Source organism: Neofelis nebulosa, chromosome 13 (genome assembly GCF_028018385.1).
Source record: "Neofelis nebulosa isolate mNeoNeb1 chromosome 13, mNeoNeb1.pri, whole genome shotgun sequence".
NCBI classification, from domain to species: Eukaryota; Metazoa; Chordata; class Mammalia; order Carnivora; family Felidae; genus Neofelis; species Neofelis nebulosa.
The window spans coordinates 54,001,484-54,027,786 of record NC_080794.1 but is presented as its reverse complement, the minus strand read 5'-3'; the positions used below and the strand labels follow the sequence as shown (position 1 = coordinate 54,027,786).

Here is a 26,303-nt window from a genome sequence, read left to right as displayed (position 1 = left end):
CATAGAGCCCAATGCGGGGCTTGAACTCATGAGTCGTGAGATCATGACCTGAGCCAAAGTCAGACACTTAACCGACTGAGCCACCCACGTGCCCCAATTTTATCAGTTTTTATTTCATGCATTTTGAAGCTATAAGTATTGGAGAGAGAAGATAACTGTTTTACTGTTGGATTCTCAAATGCCAGAATACAGGTCTCTCTCCCTCCGGGCCAATTTCTGCAAAGAACTCCCCACCTCTTGCTGGAGGGTAAATCTCTGGTTGGCAAGGGCACAGGGGTTGGAGAGGAGGGCATGGGTGTATGGGGTTAAGTGAATGTTCCATATACACCTGGACATTAATTTCACTGCTTTCCCTTCATGTCTCACTCCTGTCTTCCACAGTATTAAGCATTTCTGAGACTGGAGCCAAACTGGTTACTTTTTGTCCTTATCTTCATACGCAAGCAGTTTAAACGGTGCCTGTTTCTGCTGATACAATAGCCACCCCTCTTCCATCTTTCAAATTTTTGTTGAGATTTGTTTGTTATGGTCTTCCTCCTGTTCTCTTTATTGCTGTGGTTTTATAAATGTAAAAAAATTTCTTTTAAGCGTTTTCATGCTGTCCAGAGAGATGTTTAACAAAAAGCGCATTTTCTAGCCTTTTCTCTGCTAGTCATTTTGCTTGGGTTGACCATACACTGACATTTCTGTGGCCCTTGCCACATGTTCCTATGTATTAGCTTTTCCCAGATCTAACTCTTGAACCTACTTGTTGTTATTACCTGCCTTCAGGTACCAATCTGGTGCCAGTTTTACTCTTGCAACTTCTTTGGGCATGTTGCTTTGAACTTTTGTTTGCTTTCATTACCTAGGGTATAGTCTTGTACTCCATGACCAGTCATGATGCTTTCTCATCCATGAAAGTACAATGGGAAAGCCATGGGAATTTCCATATTTCGTTCTATCCCCTAACTCTGGCTGTCAGGGTGGGGGGTGGGAAGGAAAAATTAAAATATCAGGGGTGCCTGGCTGGCTCAGTTGGTAGAACATGCAACTCTTGATCTCGGGGTTGGATTTTTGAGCCTCATGTTTGTTGTAGAGACTACTTAAAAATAAAATCTTAAAAAAGTTAAACAGATTATAATTTGGAAATGTGACAGGTAGTGATCACATATTCACTAGTATTTTGACTTTAAGATATTAAACAACCCATACAGAAGGAACAGCACCCAATGAATAGGTAAGAATTTAAAGAATTGTAAAAGTGTTCCAAGTACTCAACAAATAATCTGTAACCTATATAGAGACAGAATTATCAATTGAATATAACTGATGATTACTGAGAATAGCCAAAGGTCTTTGTTCAAATCAAGTATCAAGCCTAGGGCAACCCTTGAACTCTGAAAAAACTCTTCTTCAACAATCCTAAAGCACACATATATTTTTTTCATGAAATTGGGATGTATCTTAGCAAAGTGCTTTTTCCACAATCAATGGTTTCTTAAGATCTGATGAAATGTGACATATCCCCTGTTGTTCCCCCTGTATTTTCATGTGTAAATCACTCTTTTCCACAAACTTCTTTCCCATAATCTGTGAAATGCTTCCCAAGGACTCTGATCATATTTCAATTGTATTAAGGAAGATGATGCTTAAAAGAAAATAGTAAAAGCTAAACATAGTTAAAAACATTGATATCATAAGTTATGTATAAAAGGAAATTTGGAAAAATAAGCTATTTTATAACCATTTGAGATTTGGACTTCTGACCTCCCTCTATCCTCAAAGCACACAGGTTCTTGTGATCATATTTGGCTCCAAACCCCAGTTAGATTCCATATATCAGGGAGTTAGAAGACATATGTGACAAAGAGTGAAATCCTGAATAGATATTCAGGTATGATCTATGAGGGTAGAAGGAATGAGAGGCATTCATTATTCTAGAGATCGGTGAAACAGAATCACATCATTTGTGATGTTGCCTTAGAGTACCCAAACAAGTGAGACATTATGGAATGGCTGAAGGGCAGATGCTTAATCATCACCCTAATCATTGCATTTGGAACGCTTACTCAAGGGTGGAGTCAAATATTCTGGAACTATCTCTTAAAGGTAAATGTCTTAATCTCTCTTCTTTATTCCTTAATAGAGATGAGCTGTTTCCCCAAAATTAATGCATACTTTTCCTGTTATCTATGTCCAGTTAACTACTTCAGCTTACCTTGGTCAGGATATATTAGTTATAACCCCATGTTCTCAAGCTAATAAGTAAGCATCCATATTTATACTAGTTATTGGTGAAAAACTGGGATATGAAAACACTAGGTAACCACCTGAGAACTGCTTGAGGAATCATTAACCATTAGTGAGAAAATGAGGGCTGCTCATTGTATAGTAAATTTCAATTTAGTTATGTACATAATCACTTTTCTTTCAACTGTTGCTTCCGCTTCTTGTATCAACTTCTAGGGGACAAATGTCTCTTTGAAGTGTCCTAGCTTCACACTGCAAGTGAAGTATATGTGATACATTGCATATTTTAAGCCTGGTCATCCCAAACATACTCTCCAAATAGGTTCAAATGTTTTTATATAGCTATTTTTTTTTCACATTTATTTATTTTTGAGAGAGACAGAGTGTGAGCAGGGAGGGGCAGAGAGAGAGGGAGACACAGAATCTGAAAACAGGCTCCAGGCTCTGAGCAGTCAGCACACAGCCTCTCATGGGGTTCAAACTCACAAAATGTGAGATCATGACCTGAGTGGAGTCGGAGGCTTAACCAACTGAGCCACCCAGGTGCCCCATATAGCTATTTTTATGTGAAGTACTTTCAGCCAAATATAAGAATAATTTTATAAATCAGACTTCTAGATCTATAGTGAGACCTAAACAGGCTGGGGATTCTGTGAAAACAAATGGCTTTTGGGGGGTACAGCAAATATTAAAACAAGAGATAAGCCCAAAGAGAAAAATACTAGAAATTTTCTCTCTGGACTCCTTTGTTTTGCTTAGCGCAGACATGAGTGCTGAAGAAAATTAAGGAAATGAGGTAGTGAGGAATTAAATACATTTAGATATATTTCATTTCTGCTATGTTTCAACATGGTATATGTACCCTATTTGGCTTTAGTTTGGTGGCGGGGGGTCATCTGAAGTGGTGAGATCTGGGAGAACCCCAATAGACCAGCCGCACCCAGGAAAAATAACTACTTCTGTTCCTAGGCAGCTGCCTTGGGGGGGGTGGGTTCAATATTCTGTAAAACAGTGTATGGGGTGTACCACACAAGTAGCTCCTCTCTACCACCTGCCACGTGGCCACACACTGTTGGTATATTTTTTTCATAAACACAAGAGATTTCATGCCCATAGTATCTCCCACCATCCCTTGACCTAAAACTAACACGTGCAATCACAGTTCAGAGAGAGCTCATCAAGGCTGGAAGGAAATAGGAAAAACACAAGGCACATGATTTGAAGAGAAACCAGAGTTTCAATTTCTCAGAATGTGAACAAAGGGAAACATGTTCTGCTTGCACAAATATAAAGGTTTTTTGCACTTAAAAATGCGGGGTAGGATATACAGTTCTAATAACACTGGCTGAACTGCAAAGTACAGGTATTTCACTCTACCCGTCCGTCCGAGGAACCAGAACAACTGGTTCTCTGTATAGCATGACAAAGTGCTTGGTACTTAAATACTTTAAATGAATGAATAAATTTCAGTGAGGGAACATATCTGAATAACCTATGATCTCTCTCCTGAGAATATAAAGGGAAGAGCGATATTAAAAATGTTTAAGTCTTTACAGTAGACCTTATTTAATAGGATCTTTCCTATGAACCCGCTGGTGGATGTGGAGGTTGGAGCTCTGGCTGAAGCCCTTCCCACACTTGCTGCACTCATAGGGCTTCTCTCCAGTATGCACTCTCTGGTGGATGAGGAGTTTTGAGCTCTGGCTAAATCCCTTCCCACACTTGCCACAGTGATAGGGCTTCTCTCCAGTGTGGACTCTGAGATGGATGCGGAGATCAGAGCTCTGGCTAAAGCCCTTCCCACATTCGTAGCACTGGAAGGGCTTCTCACCTGTGTGTATGCACCGGTGAATGTGAAGGTTCGAACTCTGACTGAAGCCCTTCCCACATTCCCCACATTTGTAGGGCCTCTCCCCAGTGTGGACTCGCTGGTGGATGTGCAGGTTGGAGCGCTGACTGAAGCTCATACCACACTCCCCACACTCATAGGGCTTCTCGCCAGTGTGCACCCGTTGATGAATGTGCAGTTTGGAGCTCTGACTAAAGCCCTTCCCGCACTTGTCACATTTATAAGGCTTCTCGCCTGTATGGACTGCGTGATGAATGAGCAGACTTGAACTCCTTGTGAAGCCTTTTCCGCACTTGTCACACTTATAGGGTTTCTCATCCGTGTGGACTGCTCGATGGATGAGGAGACTGGAGCTCCTCGTGAAGCCCTTCCCACACTGCTCACATTTGTAGGGCTTTTCTTCTGCGTGGCGCCTTTGATGAAGTAGTAGTTCTGAGCGCTCGCTGAAGTCCTTACCACACTGACTACATCTGTGTAGCTTCTCTGCAGTGTGGATTTTCTCACACGGATTACTGCCTGAGCTGTTGTTATGTCTTTTCCTGCAGTTGTAATGGTTACAGGGTTTCTCCCCTGTATGAGCTCTCCGATGACTACGACCGACCACTTGTGATTTCCAACCACAAATGTCTTTGCAGTTACAGTCAAAGTGATCCAAAGATTCTCTCAACTGGCCATTCTGGCAAGTTGCCTCACCACTGACCAATGGTGAGACCAGTTCTGTTACATCAGACAAAAGTTTAATTTGAAGGTTCTCTGAACAATGGTCCATGGGAGGACTTTCTCCTCCCAAGACTTTTCTCTCAGTGCCTTCTTCAGTTATAAACAGACTTTTACTTTTCTGAGGATCCTGGGGCTCATTTTTGCAGAAAGTCACTGAGGAGCCCTTTGTGGCCACTTGGCTTGGGACTTTCAAAGACAAATATTCTTCACTTGCCATGTTTTTATAATCATCACTTTGAAGAGTCACCATACTGCTCTTGTTTCTAGAAATACAGAAGATGCTTTTCCCTACTTCTGACAAAGGGAAAAATCTAGTTCAGGATTCCTGTACCCTTCTCCTGGAAGATTCACAATACAGTCCTGACTCTGTAATTGTGCTGGCCATATCTTCTAAAATTAGCCAGCAGAAAAGCCCCTACGTAATAGATCCCTAAGTCTTTTTTCTTGAAGATTCTCCATAGACTTTTCATTCAAATCTCCTAGGGAACAAAGAGAATTCAGTGATAAGAACATACAAAGAGTAGATTTCAAGATTTTGGAACTAGAATGCCTAATGCTTGAAGATTTAGTAACTAGGAAAAGGTTCAGTCTCGTCCTTATAGTCATGTCCTTTGGGTTAATGTCAGAAGGAGAGAAGGCTTAGCTACACAAGGCAGAAATCTTGTCTCAGCTTTTAAACAAAAAAAAGCCCCAAAAAACCAAAAAACTGTTCTTCCCCTAACCTTGCATAGGCAATGAATGTGTCCTTGTCACAAATAACATTTCATTTCACTTTACTTCATTGTACTTTAATTAAATTTGCATTTAAATTGGTAACCCACTTTAAAAGGTGCTGGGGATACAAAGAAGAAAATAGAAATTCTTCTGCTTAACAAGCTAGAGCCTACTAGGAAGAAAGACAGTATCAACAGTGATAACCGTAAGTATGACAACAGATGCACGCACAACCAGTCATGGGAGCACAGAGTACAGGCATTCAACCCAAACCTTGGGGAAGATTTCTGGGAGCAAATGGAAGGGGGGGAAAAAAAGTGAAAATGCAGACAAAATATGACATGCTCCAGAAAACTATACACAACTCCTTGTGGAGGATATAAAACAGGTGACAGGGGTAAAAAGTGTGCTCTGAAGAGGAAGGCAGGAGCCAGAACAAAGGGCTTGGCGTGTACTATAAGGATTTAGGATTACAACCCTCAGGGATTTAAAGGACTTCAATGGGGAGCAAAATACCTGATTTTGTGATTTTAAACACCATCAGAAATAAGCAAGACTTTAGGTAGAGAAACAATTGCTGCAGCAAATCAGAAGCAAAGTGATAAGGATGGTTATCAAGACAAAGGAAGAAACTCATTGTAAATCACATGATGACCGACTAAACTTAGGAGGGGAAGGAGGCACCCAGCAGGATCCTTAAGTTCCTTACTTGAATTGACCAGGTATGGGGGTGTACTTGGTAAGACAGGCTGGAATGGGAAAGTGGGGACCAATAACAAACACAAACTTTGCCTTGTTTAATTTGTGGTGCTGTTCTTGTACTGTTCAGTAATATGGGCCTGGAACTCCTGAGAGAACTGTTCCAGGAATGTAGATTTTAGACTTACTAGTATGTATGTTCATCAAAACAATTAGAGTGAGTATCTTAATATTACACTGAGGTGACAAAAAAGAAGTCCACAATAGTCTTGTAAAAATAGGCCACAATTAGCAGAATAAAAATGTTGAGAAGCTCCTAGATGATAAAGAGCAGATGAATGAGAACTGATGGAGAATCCAAAAAAAAAAAAAACAACAAACCAAAAAACAAAACAAAGCAAAACAAAACAAAAACCAAAAACAAATAAACAAACAAAAAACCCAAAACCCAAATGCACAGCTCAAATCACATACAGAGAAAAGGGCTTCCAAAAGACTAAGATCTCAACAAATCCTAGAAATTCAAATTCCAAACTCAGAATCAACAGTTGTAAAGAGAGGTTTACCCTGGAAACATGTTTATTAATTCATGTTAGGCATTTCTTTTCTTTTCTTTTTTTTTTAGTTTTGTTTATCTACTTTGGAGAGAGACAGAGAGAGAGAGAGAGACAGAGTTCAAGAGGGGAAGGGCCAGAGAGGGAGACACAGAATCCGAAGCAGGCTCCAGGCTCTGAGATGTCAGCACAGAATCCGAAGCAGGCTCCAGGCTCTGAGATGTCAGCACAGAGCCTGACGCGGGGCTCGAACTCACAGACCGCGAGATCATGACCTGAGCTGAAGTCAGACACTTAACCGACTGAGCCACCGAGGCGCCCCTAATGTTAGGCATTTCTAATGGCTGGACAAGTTGTTGCCATTAGCAGCACCACTCTCCCAAGCACCCTCTTCCCTACAAAAAAATGAAACATTGGGTGGCTAAGGGTAGTGGCCCCACAGAAAGCCTCAAGAACAAAATAAATGGTCTGCCAGAGAAAAACTCCTAATGGTATTATTTGGGCTGGAGAGAAAAGCAGAAGTTGAGGTAATACTGAACCTGCACAATGAAAGGGTTGATTAAAGTACAAAAAGAAGCAACTGACTCCACATGTGCCCAGAATAAGGCTCGAGGTAACCCTTGAAGTGGGATTTCTGATAAGAGAGATACCTCAGAGCTAGAGATTGAGAAGCAGGGCACATCCCAGGTAATTTTGCACTGAAAAGGCAACCTTAAAAAAGGGGTTTACAACCACCCACCATCTGGATTCTTATATCTGTCTCAAACCCAATCAGCAGAGGTGTCCTCTATAAGTACAGCATGCATGCACCAAAGAGGGCCAAGCATCAGCTGAGGATACATACTCCAGTGTCATACTGTGAACATAAGCCTTTTGAAAAAAAAAAAAAATGAGACAATAAAAACAATATAAGCAGACCAAAAAAAAAAAAAAAAAAAAGCAGAAAACTAACATAAATGAAGACTGGCATAAACTCAAGAAATAATGACCAGAGGAAACAGAATTTAAAAGGTACGTAATTAAAATCCTAGAGAAATCTGAGAGGATATCGCAATTAGAAAAACAACATAATCTAATAAAATATAAACACATTGCTATGAAAAATAATCAGAATTCTTTCAAATTAATAAAAGGACTGAAAAGGATTACAACTATCCCTGTCATGCCCATTTGAAATACTCAGGCATTAGCTGAACAATCTTATGTAAGAGGAACTCTTATGACATCCATTCTACACATGAGGAAACCCAAGGTTGAAAAGGTTAAGTAACTTATGTCACAGCTACCGTCAAGCTGTCTGATCCTAAGGTCTACGATCTCAATGGGTCAAGAAGCAAAATGAACACACGGCTAAGACGGAAGATTGAGGGATGCTCCTAGGATGCAGAGTAAAAAAAAGAGACAGATGGAAAGATAAAAGTAAAAGCCCATTTTGTAGTAGTTCCGTGAATATGGTGAAGACTGAAGGGAGGGAGAGAAATGATCAAAGCAGTAACAGATAAAAATATTTCTTAGAATTCACAATTCAGTGCTCACTGAATGCTAAAAATTGTATGTGAAACTTCAGGACTTCAAGGAAAAAAAAAATACCAGAAAACACAAAAGCATCCAGACAGAAATGGCAGGTTGTGTGCAAATAAATGAAAATTAATATATTAACACCGAACTACCAATAAACAATACTGGAAGCCTGAAATAATTGAGCATTATCTTCCATTTGGAGGAAAAGTGATTGTGAAGAAGATGATACACAATACAAGAAATCTCAGTGAGCAAAGAAGTCAATAAAATAGTTAAGTTGAATCGACTGTTGTTACATAAGAGAAAACTATAATAATTAACCAAACCAGTATAAAACAGCATGGAAAATCACCCCAAATAAAATACTTTAAAAAGCAAGCATTAGCTTTAGGAAAGGAAAAAAAAAAAAAAAAGGAACTGTAATTATAGTACACTACTTTACCCTGCAGGGAACAAGCGTTATGAAGTTAAAGCAATGTAAGCATTAATCGTGGATGAATGTTGGGGAAAATAATGTAAAAGAGCTAAATCCTCATTTATGATTTAAATAAGTCAATATAAAATATAAAATACTGAAAAACTGAAAATTAGCAGTATATTATAGTAAACATTAAAACTATACTGAGATACCATTTTCCACCTGTTACACTGGCAAAACCCAAAAGCCTGAAAACACACTGCTTGTGAGTGTAAATTTGTAACACCCCCAAGAAGGACATTTTGACAATGATCAAAATCACAAATGTATGCACTCCACATTTCAGCTTGGGAGTTTCATTCTTCAGATTTCCAGGTAGACTTGTGAAATGATAACTGCAGGAGATTTAGTCACTGCAGATGGCTTGTGACAGCAAATGACCACAACCTGGGTAGAGGGGAGTTAGGGACATGAAGGAAGGTTTACACTGTGCACCTTTTTATTTTTGTAGTATAGCTTTAATAATTTATTTACTTATTTATTAAAGAATTTTTTTCTTACATTTATTTATTTTTGAGAGACAGAGACAGAGTGTGAGCAAGGGAGGGGCAGAGAGAGAGGGAGATACAGAATCCGAAGCAGACTCCAGGCTCTGAACTGTCAGCACACAGCCTGACACAGGGCTCGAACCCACGAACCATGAGACCATGACCTGAGCCAAAGTTGGACACTTAACAGACTGAGCCACTCAGGTGCCCCACTTTTTTTTTTTTAATGTGTATTTATTTTTGAGAGCAAGAGAAACAGAGAGCAAGAAGGAAAGGGCAGAGAGAGAGAGGGAGTTTGAAATTTTTTTTTAGGGGGGTTCCATGAAGCCCAATGCGCAGCCTGAATCTGGGCCCTGAGATCAAGACCTGAGCGGAGATCAAGAGTTGGACACCTAACTGAGCCACCCAGGTGCCCCAATTTTTGAGATTTTTATATCTTACTTGCATTAAAAAATGTTGGACATCCACATTCAATGTTTTATCAATGAAAAATGAAAACCTAGCATTGAGACTGAAACTGGAAGCATAGAGCACAGGCATTATGTTTATATAAAGAAAATGAAAGCACAGGCCTCTCACTACTTACAGGGACTTCTTCACTCTGTGGTGCTTGCCTCACCTCCCAGGTTTAGTTGAAAATAATAGAGTATGGCTCTATACTCAAGAGCCATAGTCACTGAGGGAAGAGAACCATGTGGACAGAGGCAGGAAAAAAACCCTGATAGCCATTATTACAGGCTATTTCTTTTTGGTGGTTTTGTACAATGTCTGTTTTTACTACGGGATGGCAATTTCACATGGTTTAATCTAGTAAGTATATATGTATCTTACATCTGTGAAAAAGCCTTTTGTGGGGGCGCCTGGTGGCTCAGTCAGTTAAGCATCAACTCTTGATTTTGGCTCAGGTCATGATCTAGCAGTTCAAGAGATCAAACCTTGTGTCAGGCTCCACACGGAGTGCTGAGTGTGGAGGCTGCTTGGGATTCTCTCCCTCTCTCCGCCTCACCATGCTCACTCTCTCTCTCTCAAAATAAATAAACAAACATTTAAAATTATTTAAAACAAATTTTTTTTTTATTTTAGAGACAGAACACAAGTGGGAGAGAGGGACAGAGGGAGAGAAAAGCCTAAGCAGGCTCCATGGAGCCCCACATGGGACTCAATTCCATGACCCTAGGACCATGACCTGAACCAAAATCAAGAGTCAGATACTCAACTGACTGAGCCACCCAAGCGCCCCTAAAAATTTTTTATCATTGAATTTTTTAATGGGTACACATTTTTCTCTTATATGTTCCACTATAATTTGTATAACCAACACCCTCTGATATGTTTGGTGAGTAATTTTTTCACTATTTCATTTTATCTATCTATCTATCTATCTATCTATCTATCTATCTATCTATCTATCTATCTATTTATTTTGAGAGAGAGAGAGTGGGGGAGGGTCACAGAAAGAGAGAGAGAGAGAATCCCAAGCAGGTTCTGCACTGCCAGCACAGAGACTGATGCAGGGCTTGAACTCATGAACCGTGAGATCATGACCTGAGCCAAAATCAAGAGTTGAATGCTTAACTGACTGAGTCACCCAGGTGCCCCTTCAGTATTTTAAATAATTCTATAATGACTTATCATTCTCCATGATTTTCGGTTGGAGTACTGATTATTTCCTTACAGTAGATACCTAAAAATGAATTATTACATCAAAAATGTTTAACTTCTTTGATTTAAGCAGTCAAAATGTTTTTTTGAGAAAAACTGTCAGTTATATCCATATTTTTCTTTATGGTATGAAATTTTGTCTCATCAAAAGTATTTTCTTCTATTCAGAAGGGGAGATGGATAAATCCCTGAATGTGTAAGAAAAGAAGAAATGGAAACTAGACATTGTAGGGCAGGGGATATTTAATGAAAATAAAGTCAAGCAGAGGTAGTACAAGGCCAATGTGGGGAAAACGTGGGAAAAGACAAGAGTTCAGATAAGAAGGTCAGTGTAAATGGGAAAGACCACAAACTTCTGAAAAGGAAGTTGGGGGGAGTAAGTGACTAGAAAAAGGGAGATCAGTATGTGGAGACTATCCTTTGAGGCCTTAGCTTTCTCCACAGACCAGAGAACTTCAGAGAGAACTCCGGGAATATTAAAAAAGGGACTCCTCTTTCATGAATTAGCCTGGGCTTATAATCTGCCATGATGCCTAACTGATTCCTTTGGAGTTTATTTTCCATTATATAATGATCTTCACCTTGGTCTAAGAGATCACAACTGGGAGACAAGAAGGATCGGGTAACTGTACAGAAAGCAAATTCAGTCCCAAGAGATGATTTTATAAGGGATATGGTTTTTAAGATGACTCAGTAAAGCTACATTCCCCAATTCTTTTTTTTAATTTAAAGTGTATTTATTTATTTTGAGAGAGAGAGAGAGAACGAGCGAGCACACATGTCAGCAGAAGAGGGGCAGAGAGGGAGAGAATCCCAAGCAGGCTCCATACTGTCAGATGAGAGCCCAATGTGGTCTCGAATTCATGAACTGTGAGATCATGACCTGAGCTGAAGCCAAGATTCAGATGCTTAACCAACTGAAGCACCCAGGCGCCCCTACATTCTCCAATTCTTAACAAGCCAAATTCTTTGGCTGCATAGAATAATCAGAAACATCCTTTGTGCCCCAAAAAAAAAAAAAAAAAAAAAATTAGGAAACATCAATTCCTAAACTACACCCCTGGGGCCCCATCACTATTTAAATTTGAAGAAACAAAGATTCTAATAGGCAGGTGTCCAGGCTCATGTTCTTACCTATGGAGACCAACTGTGGTTCTCCAGCATCACAGCTCAGTGCAGCTTCCTCTGAGCAGAGCCCAGACAGCCTTGCCCTTCCTCAGTGAAGCCCCAAGAAACATCCTTGAATGTTACTAGCTTCTGAAACATTAAGCCCATTTCTCCTCAACTGGCAACCATTTGCACAAATGCCTTGGAAGGAATGAGGGGTTGGTAGCACTGGACAAGGTAAGAAGGGTACAGAAGAGTATAGTTCAGGGATATGAGTCATTTAAGTCAAATTTTGTTGGAACAACTTTCTTTTCTCATCCACTTTGCTATTTTTATCCAAATCCTTCCCTTCCTGTCCACAACTCACCCAAGCTTAAGCTGTCCAGTTACTGAATCTTTCCTTGTCACTGTCATCTCATGACATTGCAGAGTTGTCTTTTCCACCCATTCCTATCATTATCCTGATAATCTCAACACCCAAGAGAACAATTTGCTAAACACTCTAACTTCACGTTTCTTAACTACTTTAGTGCTAATCATCTTTGTCTCATTTCTTCAAACTCAATAACCATAACCAGGGCCATTTTGCTATATGGACCACCCTGCTTTTGAAATATTAATCTCTTACTATCCTACTCTTTAAAAACATCTTCCTGTTCTTTCTGCTCTTTCTCTTCCATCACACCTCTTTTATCAAGAGCACCACCTGCTAACTCCTTTATTTTCCCTCCCAGCCAAAGTATACTTCTTTTTTTTCCCCCCAAAGTATACTTCTGATTTCAAGTCTTTCCCTAGTCCTATCAATCATGTTCTTTCTACTTCTAAACTAAGTAGTTGAATGTTCCTGGAAAAAAGAAAATAGCACATATACACATACCATAAAATACTATCCTTAGGTATTCCCAAATATTTACCTCCACCAATGTTTCCCCTTACCTCTACACTCCAAATCCCACTTAACATCTGCACTTGGATGTCTAGAAGGCACTTAAAATTTAATAGGCCCCAGTGGAACTCTTGCTCCTAAAAATCTCCATCAATATCTGCTTTTGCCTAGGGGTCCTCATTTTAGTAAATGGCCACACAACCCACCCAGTTGCTGAAGTCAAAGTCCTAGAAGTCATTTTGATTCTCTCTCTTCCTCACATTTTATCCATACCAAGTCCTATCGATTCTATCTCTAAAACACATCAGAATCTACTCACTTCTCTCCACCTTGGAGATTATGATTATGAGCACAGCCATATTAAGTTTGAATTGTACCAACCTCCCAATTTGTCTCTCTGCTTCCACACTTGCTACCGCACACAATGAATTTTCCACATAGTAGCCAGGGTGATCTTTTAAAACATCACATCAGGCAGGAAACCCTCCAAAGGTTTGCAATGGACATCGAGTAAAATCCAGACCCTTCATCTTAGTCTGCAAAGCTTAACAGACTGGGGTCCTGTCACTTCTCCAACCTCAACTCAAGTCACTCCTCCCTACGTGTCATACTTGGCCGCAGTGACCTTGCAGGTCCTTGACAACATCAAACCTATCCCAACTTAGGGCCTTTAAACTGGCTGTCCCCTCTGCCCAGAACATTCTTTTCCCACATCCACACACACCTGGTTCCTTTTCATTCAGGCCTCAGCTGAACTACCGCTGTCAGGGAAGCATTTCCTGTCTTAATTTCCTGTCTAATCCACAGTAGCATCCAGAAACTATCACTTCTCTTTGTTTTCATTTCTTTGCACTACTTATGCCTTATCTCATTTTCTTATTTATTCGTTTGCTTTCTTATTTACCATCTCTCCCCACTAAGATATATGTTACTTAAGAACAGAGAGGTGTCTGATCCTTGCATCCTCAAGCAATGCCTGTCACTTAACAGGCGTCCAAACATTTATTTAGTTAACTTCACAGTGACTCTGGTTCCTTCCAGAGTTCTGTGGATGGAGCAACACTTCTCAAATTACCTCTGGTGAAGGAATACTTTCTTTTAAAAAGTTTCCAATATGTCAGACTTGTCACATTTTTGTAAAATACAATAAAAAAGAGTTACTAGAAAATAAAAACCCAGACATAGAAAATGCCGAAGCCATTTTTAAATTATTAAATTATTATTAAAATATTGAATTATTTTAAACACTCTCAGTGTCTCTCCTTGTGTCTTTGCAGACTGGTAACAAGCCGTCTGTGGGCTGCCACCAGCCTACAGGCCACACCTAAAAAGCAGACTGACAGAATATACATAAGATGAGAACGAAGTGAAGCCACAGAAGCAGCTCAACTCTGGGCCAGGGAAGAACCTGCTAACTTTCAGAACTCCAACACCTCAGGCGTGAGGCTGAAGGGGCTCTACCCACTCGCGCCTCAGGAAACTGAAGACAACCAGGCCGCTTGCGGGAATGATAGGACTACCCTACGTGTCACCAGTGGAAGGTAATGATGAGGGAAGGCAGCAGTTTCCTCCCAAGCTCTCAGGTCTCCACTGTATCGGAGGAGAGAGAGATGAGATTGGGCTCAAGAAGCCTGCAAGTTCCTGCGTGAAGGTGGGAAAGAAAAGCGGCAGAAGTGGAGGTTGCTGCCTCAGGGTGCCATACATACACCCGTGAGGACAGGGGCCAGGGGAACGTCAAGCATTAGGATTAGCCACTCCTTTCAACCAGACTTTCTTCTCAACCTCAGAGAACAAGGTTTCTTTATGTATGAGGCTAACCTCTCCCGGCGCATTCTAGATTCAATCTTCTTCCTTTTGAAATTCAAGTCCATCAATTATCTTTTTTCCCCTTTCATTTTTTAACCATCTTCCTTCCACTCAGTCATCTGGATGGTCTAAGACTCCCGCCCTACCTCAGTAATTTCAAACCACTTCAGATCTTGTGAACTCTTCTCTCCTAAATCTCCCTTCAAAGTGTTACCTCTTCTTTATTTCACTGCCACCGTCGTAGGTAAGGCCCCCGTTTCTTATTCTAGACCACAATAAATCCTTACCAAGTCTTTAAAATACCAGTTTTGTCATTTTTCAATCCAGAGACTGAAAGACAGAGTTACGAATTTTTTAAGATCCCACAGATAAAGTGGTGGGGAGAATTCCATGCCAAGAATGGAAAGGATATGTTGATGGACTACTAACTCTGCAGCAGACTAAAGATTCCGGGATAAGAAATGGTAGGACAGTGGGCCACATGAAAGGTATCAGTGTGATAAAGGTAAAGAAAATAGTGGTTCTGCCAAAGACAAAGCTGGGGGAAGGAATCTGAATAATGAACAGTCTCCCCTGATATCAGTGGAGCTAATGAATTACACCCAAGGTAGACTCAGTATCCTGAAGGCTAACCAAAGGGAAAGGTCATGGGACTAGCAGTTTCCTGTTCCCACCTGACAAATGTCAAACTCCTTAAAACTATTTATATCATGTAACTTTCCACTTCCTTTCCAGAGCCCATCCTTGCTGGATCCAACAATTTACTCAGAGGCAGGAAAACAGTAATGCAGAAGTCAGGAGGTAGACAAGTGCTGTCGTCAGACTAGATTACCTGCAGTTAACCAAATGTCACGCTGTAATCTAGAATAGCCCTTTACATGCTGCTTCTGTCCTGACTTTTATTTCTTCCATTCATCTTGCAACTCCTTTCAGTTTCAAGACAATCAACAACTGCCTTTCTGAAGCGTGAGGATAAGTTAAATGCCTCTTCCTTCAAGATCTCATAGTATTTTTCACATATCTCTACCATAGCTATAAAGTCTGTCTTCCAAATTGGCTACAAGATTCTAAAGGACAGGGGCCATGTTCAACTAATCTTTAAATCCCCAGCAACTAGCACAACTGACTAGGGATCTAAACGATAGTTACAAATTCACATTCAACTTGAATGATGAAAAGATACAAGTATACGTGAACTTTGAGATCATCAAGGTAAACACTCTAATTTTACAGATGAGAAGACCAAGGCTCATGATAGTGAAGTGACTTACTCAAGGTCACAGAGGGAGGGGTTAAATTGGGACTCCTGCCTTTCAGACTCAAGGACAATGTCTGGTACATAAGAGAACACTCAATAAGTATTGGTGGAATAAAGTCTTTCTTTAAATTCAAAAGGTATTAATATATACCAGAATTTCAAAATTCCACTATATTAGCAATCCCCAACTTCATGATAAATAATCTTCATCAGGGCCTAGGTAGAGGAAAAGGAAGGAAAATATAGAGAGCACAGGGTTTCATTCACATTAATCTCCCTTGAAGCCCTCAATTCCTTTTCAAGGCACAGAGATGGCATGCTCTTAGGACCTTGGGGCAGCTTACTGTCCTCTAAACAGATCTTTATAAGAGCTCATGGTCTCTTCCTATGTATCTAAGAACTGTATTTGCCAAGCAAAAAGATGGTCTTTCTGGTGGTGGTGCAAAGAACCAATTACTTCTTCCTTAAAATCCAGCCTGATATTTCATTCAAGTAACTTCTGGTGTAATTCACCTGTTTAGTTATGGAGAGGGAAGAGCATAGAGTTAGAAGACATGGGGTTTCCTTCTGCCTTTGCTGCTTCTGCAACAGGGGACATGGTGCTTTCCTTCAGCTCCCTCAGATTTAGAGCTCTCTGTAAAATGCCAGTCCCAAGGCAGAGAGGGGGCTGGCAGACCCCTTCCATTTCAAACATTCTATGATTCTAAGTGTTAACCTCGAGGTAACTTTCGAGGAATGGTTTTATGGAGACAAATGAGAAATCAGTTTTTACAAAAGTACTATTCAGCAATTTAACAATTTATTGGACCAATTAAACATGTAGGTATGTTGGTGAAGGGAACAAAGCAACCAGAGCATAAAAGATAAATAACCCATCTTACCTACCTTAATGACGCTCACATTAAGTTTATAGAGATATATCTCACAACAAATCCAACAAATCTTTGGATGTACAGAGGCCAATAAGATTAAAGAAAAAAAAAGTGAAACTCTCCTTTTAGTAGGTTTGGGGCGAGGGTAGTGTCTATGAATCTGAATTCTTTTTTTATTTATTTATTTATTTATTTTTTAAATTTTTTTTCAACGTTTTTTATTTATTTTTGGGACAGAGAGAGACAGAGCATGAACGGGGAAGGGGCAGAGAGAGAGGGAGACACAGAATCGGAAACAGGCTCCAGGCTCCGAGCCATCAACCCAGAGCCTGACGCGGGGCTCGAACTCACGGACCGCGAGATCGTGACCTGGCTGAAGTCGGACGCTTAACCGACTGCGCCACCCAGGCGCCCCGAATCTGAATTCTTAAAAACCACCACAGTAACTCTGATGAACAGTTTGGTTAAGAAGTATTACTGGGAGTGATTTGGTAACGACCGTGCTGGCATTTAGCAAACTTTTTAATGTTTAATAAATGGTTATTATTAAGATGTGTATTCTTTCACACACAGAATGTGCTCATGCAGAAAAGCACCACAATTTATAATTCTGTTTGTTCTCCTGACACCACTTAGCACTGGCTGGAACAGGTGAGAACTCTGAATAACTTTCAATGCGAGTGAAATGCCTTGGCAGGAAAAGGGAGGCTTTGAGAGAGGACCAGGCAAAGACGCTGTGTGGACTCTTTCAATGGGAGAGCACAGCGCAGTGCTCTGGGGAGTGGGCCAAGTTCACGGAGCTAGGGTGGTTCAGTGAAAACTGATGTGGAATTTAAAGTAAGCGGCCACCTGTGCAGACTCTGGCGACATCATTTGGTACCTATATGCCCTTAGCATATTAATGTTCTTACACCCATATGTATACAATATTTTAGGTCTCACACCGACGTCTGACAATAAAAAGATCGTACAGAACAAAGACAGGAACCTGACACCAGATGAGCACTCAATTCATGCTAATGTTCTTTCTTTGTTCCAAGCTAGAAAGGTTCTGTCCATTCTCAGAGAGATGGCATTTTCACAGAGAAGAAACCCCAACTCACCTACCTGGCACTAGGTCATTTCCTCCTCTCTGGAAGGTCACCGTCCTGGAAAAGTGGCGTCAGGGAAAGAGAAACAGCCATGAAAATCAAGTCCACCTTGCAGGATACAGACCAGCCAGTCCAGCAAGACTGTAGGAAAAAAGTTACTGAGCTCCTGCTACTAACCCCTTTTCAGTAGCCCTTCCCACGCCATCTCCCGAGCTTTCTTTCTAGTCTCTCCGTGCTGCCCCTCCCTCACCTCTCTCCACACGGCTTTGGATTGAACAGGCCAAGCCTCTCCCCCAAACCCACGAAGGTAAGTAAATCCCGCTGCTCCCAGCAACACTAGGATGTGTCCCTTTCCTCAGGGATTCTGATTTCTGTCCTGAAGTTCTAGAAAGAGCAGTAGGAGCTCTCAGCTTGGATGCTTTGCCTCGGAATGGATTTCCACTCCCCGAGGCGCTTTCCCCGACCTGCCTCATTTCTGGGGTGTGAGGACAGTGCTGTGGGGACAGAAACCTAGGTCTCTCAAAGGGGCCCCTCTCGGTCGCCTAACATCCACCGCAAACCCTGGAATAAGGCCAGTCACCGGCACAGAAATGGCCGGTACGGCCAACTTCGAAGCCTCCAGGCCGGCCAATGCCAGAGCTAAGCCGGGCGAGAGAGATGGGCCCCTCGGAGCCGCAGCCGCTTCTGCGCTGGGGGCCGTTTAGTGTCAGGTGATCGCGGTCCGGCCAGGCGGACACAGGGGCGGTCGCGACTCCCACCCCCCCATCCACCCCTCCACTCCCCCCCCCCCCCCCACGTGCGGTCCCGGGCCGCACCTCCTCTTGGTCGCGAGCCCTCTCACAGCCGCCTCGCCAGGCTTTCGGGTCTCAGCGGTCCTGCACCACCACCGCGTCACTCCCACATCCCAACCACAGAATGCCTCCCTGCCCGCAGCGTCGCCTGTCCTGCGCGTCTCACCTCCCACGTGGAATCCTACACCTGCAAGCGCAGTATTCCCGAGACTGACCCGCGCCCGCGCCTAAGGGCCCCCCAACTACAAGTCCCAGAAAGCTGCGGGCCGGTCGTACCCACTTCCGGCGCACACTTCCGGCGAAGGTCCGGGCCAGTTCCCGGCTGCGGGGGTTCAGCGGGTAGCTGTCTTTTGAGGTCAGAGACTAGTTTGTTTAAGTTATCTTATTATTTAAAAAAAACTTTTTAATGTTTATTTATTTTGAGAGAGAGAGAGAGACAGAGCGTGAGAGGGGAAGGGACAGAGAGAGGGAGAGAAGAATCCGAAGTTGGCTCCAAGGTTGGAGCTGCCAGCACAGAGAGCCCTACGTAGGCTCCAGCTCACAAAGGATGAGAGTGTAACCTGAGCTGGAGTTGAGGCCTAACCGACTGAGCCACCCAGGCACCCCTTATTATTATTATTTTTTTATTATAAGTGTGTCAGTTATTTTAGGAATACCCATTGAAGTGTTCTTAGTTTTTGAAGTGTTACTGGTGTGAAAAGAACGTAAAGATATCACCTGTAATTTTGTCTTTACCCTTAAAAATATTTTGAAATGAATATATGCTATTTGGCCTCACCGTCTTGGCTCCAAAGTTCATTCATATGGCAAACATGAGGGCCTACGATGTTCCAGGAACTGTCGAGGGTAGGTGGTGTAGCTCCATTTTGCAGCTTTTACATTTTAAAAGTTTCAAGAAGCATACTCAGTGTCTCATCATAAGGGTAAAGTATGGATTCAAGTCCAGATTTTTTTTCTGAATATTCCAGAGCACGTGTTCTTCACAGTTGATTCCCTTTATTATTCCCCCGTGTTTCCACATAATTTTCCCCTTGAGAACTTGGTTTTCTCATTTATGAAAGGGACCCAGTAACCACAGCCCTTTTTGAGGAAACCCCCAGGAAGGCAAAGGGGGTTAAAGTGTTTCAGAAGCTTTCCAGGCTTTTAGATGGTTGAAGATAACTATCACCGAATTATCGTGCATTATACTTAGAAAATGTCAGGAGGTGTTTGTAGGGATGAGTTGAGGGGCCTCAGGCGGGGTTGTTAGGGGGACAAAGACCTTCACCTTGTGTTCTGTGCAGTTTAGAATCCCTGGAGATGATCCCTGGAGAATTTCCTCCCAGGGTGGTGCTGGGACCTTGGGATGTGTGTTGAACGGCATTCTGCTGACAGTGATCAGCCTGCCTACAAACATATACCCCATACTCATTCACACAAACTATATGCATACACACAATCTGTACCCCTTCACAGCATGTTCCCACACAACCTCATTCATACATAGTATGTGCTCACACTCACCCATTATTGTCTGTGCGAGAACACATTATTATTCCCCAATTTGTTTCAGTTCGTGTATTTTTAAAATTTTTATTTTGAAATAATATAGATTCACAGGAAGTTGGAAAAAATGTACAGGGAAGTCCCCATGTCCTTGGCCTAGTTTCTCCTAATGGCAGCATCTTACATAAATAAATTTTGTAATTTTCAGGATATAGATCCTGTATGTGTTTTGTTAAGTTTATACCTTAATATTTAATTTTCTTGTACTATAAGTGATATTGTGTTTTTAATTTCAGATTTCACATATTTATTGTTTAGTATATAGAAAATTGATTAATTTTTGTGTGCTGATCTTGTGTAAGACTCTGCTGAACTTAGTGGTTATCAGAGGGTTTTCTTTAAAAAAATTTTTTAAAAAAATCATTATTTATTTTTGAGAGAGAGAGACAGAGTGTGAGCAGGGGAGGGGCAGAGAGAGAGGGAGACACAGAATCCCAAGCAGGCCCCAGTCTCTGAGCTGTCAACACAGAGCCCCACAGGGGGCTCAAACTCATGGACCATGAGATCATGACCTGAGCCGAAGTCAGAGGCCCAACCGACTGAGCCACCCAGGCGCCCCCAGAGGGTTTTCTTTTTTAAATGCTTTTTTGACATTTTTCACATAGAGAATTATGTCATCTACAATTAGAGATTGTTTACCTTCTTTATTTACAATCTATATTCCCTTTATGTTTTTTCTGACCTATTGCATGAACTAGAATTTCCAGCGCTATGATGAACAAGCTGATGAGAATAGACATCCTTGTTTGTTACCCCCCCCCCCCCCCCCAGGGAGAAAGCATTTGAACTTTTAACATTAACTTTGGTGTTACTTTAGGTCTTTATCAATTTGAGGAAATTCCTTTCTATTCATAGTTTGCTTAGCATTGTTACCATGAGTAGTTGTTGGATTTTGTGTAATGCTTTTTCTTATATCAATTGATATGATCTTAATATTTTTCTTCTTTAGTATTGATATGGTAGATTATATACTAATGGGTTTTCAAGTATTGAACCAATCTTGCATATGTAGAATAAATTCCACTTGGCTGAGGTGTGTAATCCTCTTTTTATTTTGCTGGATTTGATTTGATAATATTTCGTTGAGTATTTTTACATCTACATTAATGAGATATTGGTTGGTAGTTGGTTTTTTTTTAATGTTTGTTTATTTTTGAGAGAGTGTAAGTGGAGGAGGGGCAAAAAGAGGAAGGGACACGGAGGATCCAAAGGAGGCTCTGTGCTGACCATGAGATCATCTCACAAACCATGAGATCATGACCTAGCCGAAGTCGGATGCTTACCTGACTGAGCCTAGGTGCCCTTGTTTTGTTTTGTTTTGATGCTGTCTTGTTTTGGTTATCAGGCTAATAATGGCCTCACAAAGTGAGCTGGGAAATAATAGTTCCTCTTGTTTGATTTTTTGGAAGATTGCATAAAATTTATGTTAATTCCTCTTTAAATGTTTGATAGACTTCTCCAGTGAAACAACGTAAGCCTGGAGATTTCCTTTTATTTTAAATTACAAGTTAAGTTTCTTTAATAGTCACATGACTCTTCAGATCATTTTATTTTTTTGTTTTTGTTTTTGTAGTTTGTGGTTTTCAGGGAGCTTGTTCAGTGCTTCCACGTTGTCACATTTATGAATGCAGACTTGTTAGTAGAAGTCCTTCTTGAGCCCTGTTTAGGGGACTCACAATATAGTAAGGAGTTTTTTTTACCTAAATAGTGTGGCTGAGGCTCACAGGAATGTTCATATCTGTTTTCCAAGTCAACCGATCTGCTGTGTGGATGTATCTAATGGTACTTGTTTTTTTTTTTTTTTTCAATCTTACTTTAGTCTTGCCCCACCCCTATCCAGTACCCTTTTGCCATCTCTTCTTAGTTGATTCCTTCCCTGACCCCAGAGAAGGGCAGTTTTGGTATGGCCCCCTGAGGCCATTGAGGCCCAGCTAAGTCCTCCATGTGGCCAGGGCCAGATGCTCTGGGAAGAAACTTGAGAGGTCTTCATTTGGGGTCTGCATCTTCTGCTTATTGTGGTCTTGGGACCTGGAGGAGCACTGGCTCCAGGGAGCACATCAGTCTGTAGGCCTCAGCTGGAGAGCCCTTGGGAGACACACAGAAAAAAAGGTGGAGGGACTTCCATTTACTGATTTCCTCCTGGATGCCCTGCCCTGGGCTCAGGGCCCAATGTTTATCATTGCCTATTAACAACCCTGTTTTATTTATTATTTAAGAAAAAAATTTTTAATATTTATTTATTTTTGACAGAGACACAGTGCAAGCAGGGGAGAGGCAGGGAGAGAGGGAGACACAGAATCTGAAGCAGGCTCCAGGCTCTGAGCTGTCAGCACAGAGCCTGATGCAGGGCTCGAATTCATGAGCCGTGAGATCATGACCTGAGCCGAAGTCGGATGCTCAACTGACTGAGCCATTCAGGTGCCCCTGCTCACTTATTTTTAAATTGAAGGCACAGAGGATGAGCGAGAAAGGGACAGTGACTTGCCCAAGATCCTGCTGGTGGTAAATGGCAGAGCCGGGATTGAAACTCAGCACCTTGGATATTGAATTGGGCACACGTTCACTATAGCACATTTGTCTGTCACCTCATCTTTTCAGGGGATCACAAAGGGAATAGGCCAGAATAGAGATGAGGAAAGGAACTTCTGTTGGACCCCTTGGGCCCTGCCTCCCAGTTCAGCCTGCTGAGGGATCAACCCAACATAGAAATGGTGGTAAATGCAGGTCCAGTCATAGTGGACTCCTAGGAAAGCTGCAGAAATCACTGTAGGAGCTGGAAAAGGGAGGTCAGGGCTCCTGTGTGGATTTGAGCCCAGCCAGGTTGGCTCCTGGCTAGAACAGGGGAACACAGAGCTGCCTCCTTCCAGATTCCTACAAGTTCTAAGAATATGTCCAGTTCTGTTTCCCAGACTGTCCCTGGAATGTGCTCAAATGTGAACCATACAAATGAAGAGGGTGATAAGGAGGGTCTCATCCAGCCTTCTTCACTTTTCAGACTGGGAATTGAGGCCCAGAGAAAAGAAGAGAATTGGTCAAGTGCCCTCAGACAAGCAGGGAGGGGAGAGGAGGGAAGTTAGTCCTGCCCAGTACTGAAGGGCTCTTGGTGCTGCCTTGCTAGGGATCCAGGGGTAGACACTTATCATTATAGTGTTCCTGCTACTAGATGCACCTGAGCATCATTCCTGCGCTTACTCATTCAAAAGCATTCAGTGAGTATATTCTGTGTACCTTGTCACATACAATGCTGTTTCTCCACAGGGCTCCACCAGCACTGGGGGTGAGGGTTTTGGTGGTTTTCAGCATTATGAGTCCTCTCTCCTCCCCCATCAGCTTCTTCATCCTGATTGTTGTTGCTGTGCTTTCACCTTTCTTCAGATTCTACCCGTTGACTTTCTCTAAGATGTCGGCCACTGCCAACTAAGGATACTAATGAGTAGATAACATCTTAAGGAGCGTCCCCCCCCCAAACTAAGGTTAAATGTATCACAGGATATCCCTAAAGGTCTAAAAATCTTTAAACCAAAAAATTGTGACTTTTTAGATGTTGTATTAGGATGATAGAAATGTAAAAGAAAAAAATCTGTGTGGGGTGGGCAGAGTTGGGTTGCCAGATTTAGCAAATGAAAATACAGGATGCCCAGCTCAATTTGAATTTCAGATACACAATGAATGGTCTTATTTTTTTGTTTAGATGTGTGTTCTTTGTAATGTTTGTCTGAAATTCAGACGCTGCTGGGCATCCTGAATTTTATCTGGAAACCCTAGAAGAGTGGCATATTTCCAAGAATGCCTTGAAAGACTCTACGGGGGCAATTGCAATCTGGGAGGCTACCCCCAAAAATGTGCTAGCCTGGCTTTCAGCTTGGTCACCTACCTCAGTGAAAGAGGATATTGAGAATAGCTGCACAGGCTTCTCAATAGCTCAATAACCGGGCTCACCTTCTCCTCTGTCTTCTGTCTTTCCCTCATTTCGGTGAAAACCCACACCTTCTCCCCTTCAGGCTCCAGAGCAGAGTAGCTAAAGGCAGGGGCTGTGGAATCAGATAGCCTGGGTGTAAATACAGGCTCTGCCACCAGAAAACTGACATCACGAGCAAGTTTATCAATGTCACCAAGCCCGGATTTCCTCCTCTGTAAAATGAGGCTCAGGAAACCTGTCCCCTTCAGGCTGTTGTGAGAACTACATGGAATAAGGCATGGAAGGTGTGCATCACAATGCAGGTGGTAAAAGTTAATGTAACTGTTATTCTCAGTTTTGACCTTTAGGTGGCCCCAGACACTAGAGACATGCCCTTCAGGTGGAGGCGCTGCTCCAGGAATTTTTGCCCTTGTGCTCTGTGGCATCCCTCTCCTTGAATTTCTGACTTTTCACTTCTTTTATATCATTTAATTCTCATAACAGTCCTGGGAGGTAGGCGAGCAGAGATTATTAACGTTTTTGCAGATGAGCACACTGAGGCCACATTATTTAGCTTCTCTAAACATTTCTCATCTGTTAAACGAGGAGCAGGGCAAGATCCTTATTGGCCGCAGTTTTTGAATTCCCCAAATCACTTACAAAAATGGACTGAGTCACTAGGATAGCAGGAGAAACATCCCGTTGGACAGTATCTTCAACAAAACCAAGATCAGGGGATCCCCACGGATCCTAGAAGAGGGGGGGCCGAATCACCATCAGGTTTCAGCAGCTGTTCCAAGATCGTGAGAGTTCTGGAACCTAGAACACAGAAAATGCCACCAAATAATACAGTCCCCCAAGAAGAGAGCTCCACTCTGAGCGGAATCATCAGCAAGAAGCTGAGGATACCAATGAAACTGGCCTGAGGTTCCACAGGCTCTTTCACAAGCTCCAGTTTGTAGGTGACTCCAAAAGACTGCAGGAAACTGAACAAGCCAGGGCTCTTGGGAGTAACGGCTGTTCATGACAAAGCATAGAGCAAGCCTGGAACAACTTGTCTGCCAGAGAGCAAGAAAGTTCCAAAGACTACTACCATCAAGTTGTAAAGACCCAGGCCTGACTTGAAGGGTTCCCGTTTGAATCAAACAAACTAGACACAAAATAAATCTATGGGACACTTACAGAGATTTGAATTTGGACTGGATATTAGCTATAAAGAATTTGTGGAAAAAGTGAAGACCAACCAAGTGAGAATAAGCATGCTATGGCAAGGTGGTCAGCTACCATCCCTGGCATTTTGGCAGTGATTCAAAGGCAGTGGAGTGATAACGCTTTAGAGTGGAAAAAAGGAAGGCTTTGGGTATGTCCTGATTGCAGGGAAACTGGAGGTGGCTAAGTGGAAGAGGGCATCCTATGTGATTGGTTAGGGGAGCATATTTGGCTTTCTCTGGTCCTAAATTGGAAGTGGGGACAAAATTTAGGGATATTGTCAGTTATTAATCAAGGCCTGACTGTTTGGGGATGATTGATAGTTTGGGTGCCCGGGCTGATTGCTAGAGATGATATTCTGACTTCTTACAAGTCAGCCTACAAGCAGACTGGCTTCCTGGGCTAGTTATCGTAGATTATGGGTTGGTTTCCCGAGCTGGTTGCTGCAGATTGTTTTTATATATGGTCTTTCTATTGTCCATGTGTGTATTCAATCTCTCAAATTATTATTTATTTTTTAAGTGTAATAATGATACAATGTAAAAAATAAACTAAAATGCCCTTAGGTAAGATACGTACTTGATTATTTATAGATTAAATAGTTCAGTAAAAGGCGAGGAGAGATTGACAGATAAACTAAAACAGGCATGATCTCAATATTTGTGAATCTGGGTTATGGATACTTGGAGGCTATATTATTCCCATGTTGTGCATATTTTGAAATTTCTAGAACAAAAAGTTTTTTTCTGTTGAGAATACTAATAGCACCTACCTCATAGGGTTGCTTTGAGTATTACATGAAATGATTCAAGTAGAAGGTTTAGCATGGTTCTTGGCATGAGTTGAGTCATACCTTACAGTAGGCCCTTGCTGAGCATGTTTCTGGCATTATGTCATTGTTATGTGATACTCAAATGGGATTA

General features: G+C 41.8%; 1 protein-coding gene across 13 annotated transcripts; it reads right to left on the bottom strand.

Annotated features, from left to right (window-relative positions):
- Positions 1-3,449: 3,449 nt before the first annotated feature.
- Positions 3,450-19,019, bottom strand: ZNF239 (zinc finger protein 239). Of its 13 annotated transcripts, none has more exons than XM_058697069.1 (4): positions 18,895-19,019; positions 17,954-18,078; positions 9,042-9,154; positions 3,450-5,280 (listed from the first exon to the last, which is right to left on the bottom strand). In XM_058697069.1, the coding sequence occupies exon 4, from the start codon at positions 5,049-5,051 to the stop codon at positions 3,795-3,797; it is 1,257 nt and encodes a 418-aa protein (XP_058553052.1). In that variant the 5' UTR covers positions 5,052-5,280; positions 9,042-9,154; positions 17,954-18,078; positions 18,895-19,019; the 3' UTR covers positions 3,450-3,794. The 13 variants fall into 13 exon arrangements, with proteins under 13 accessions (XP_058553052.1, XP_058553058.1, XP_058553056.1 ...); XM_058697075.1 differs by having other exon boundaries at positions 17,954-17,994; XM_058697073.1 differs by lacking the exon at positions 18,895-19,019 and adding an exon at positions 18,753-18,888 and having other exon boundaries at positions 17,954-17,994.
- Positions 19,020-26,303: the final 7,284 nt, after the last annotated feature.

Coding starts and splice junctions, on each gene's coding strand:
- ZNF239 (XM_058697071.1), bottom strand. CDS start 5,051: ATGGTGACTCTTCAAAGTGATGATTATAAAAACATGGCAAGTGAAGAA.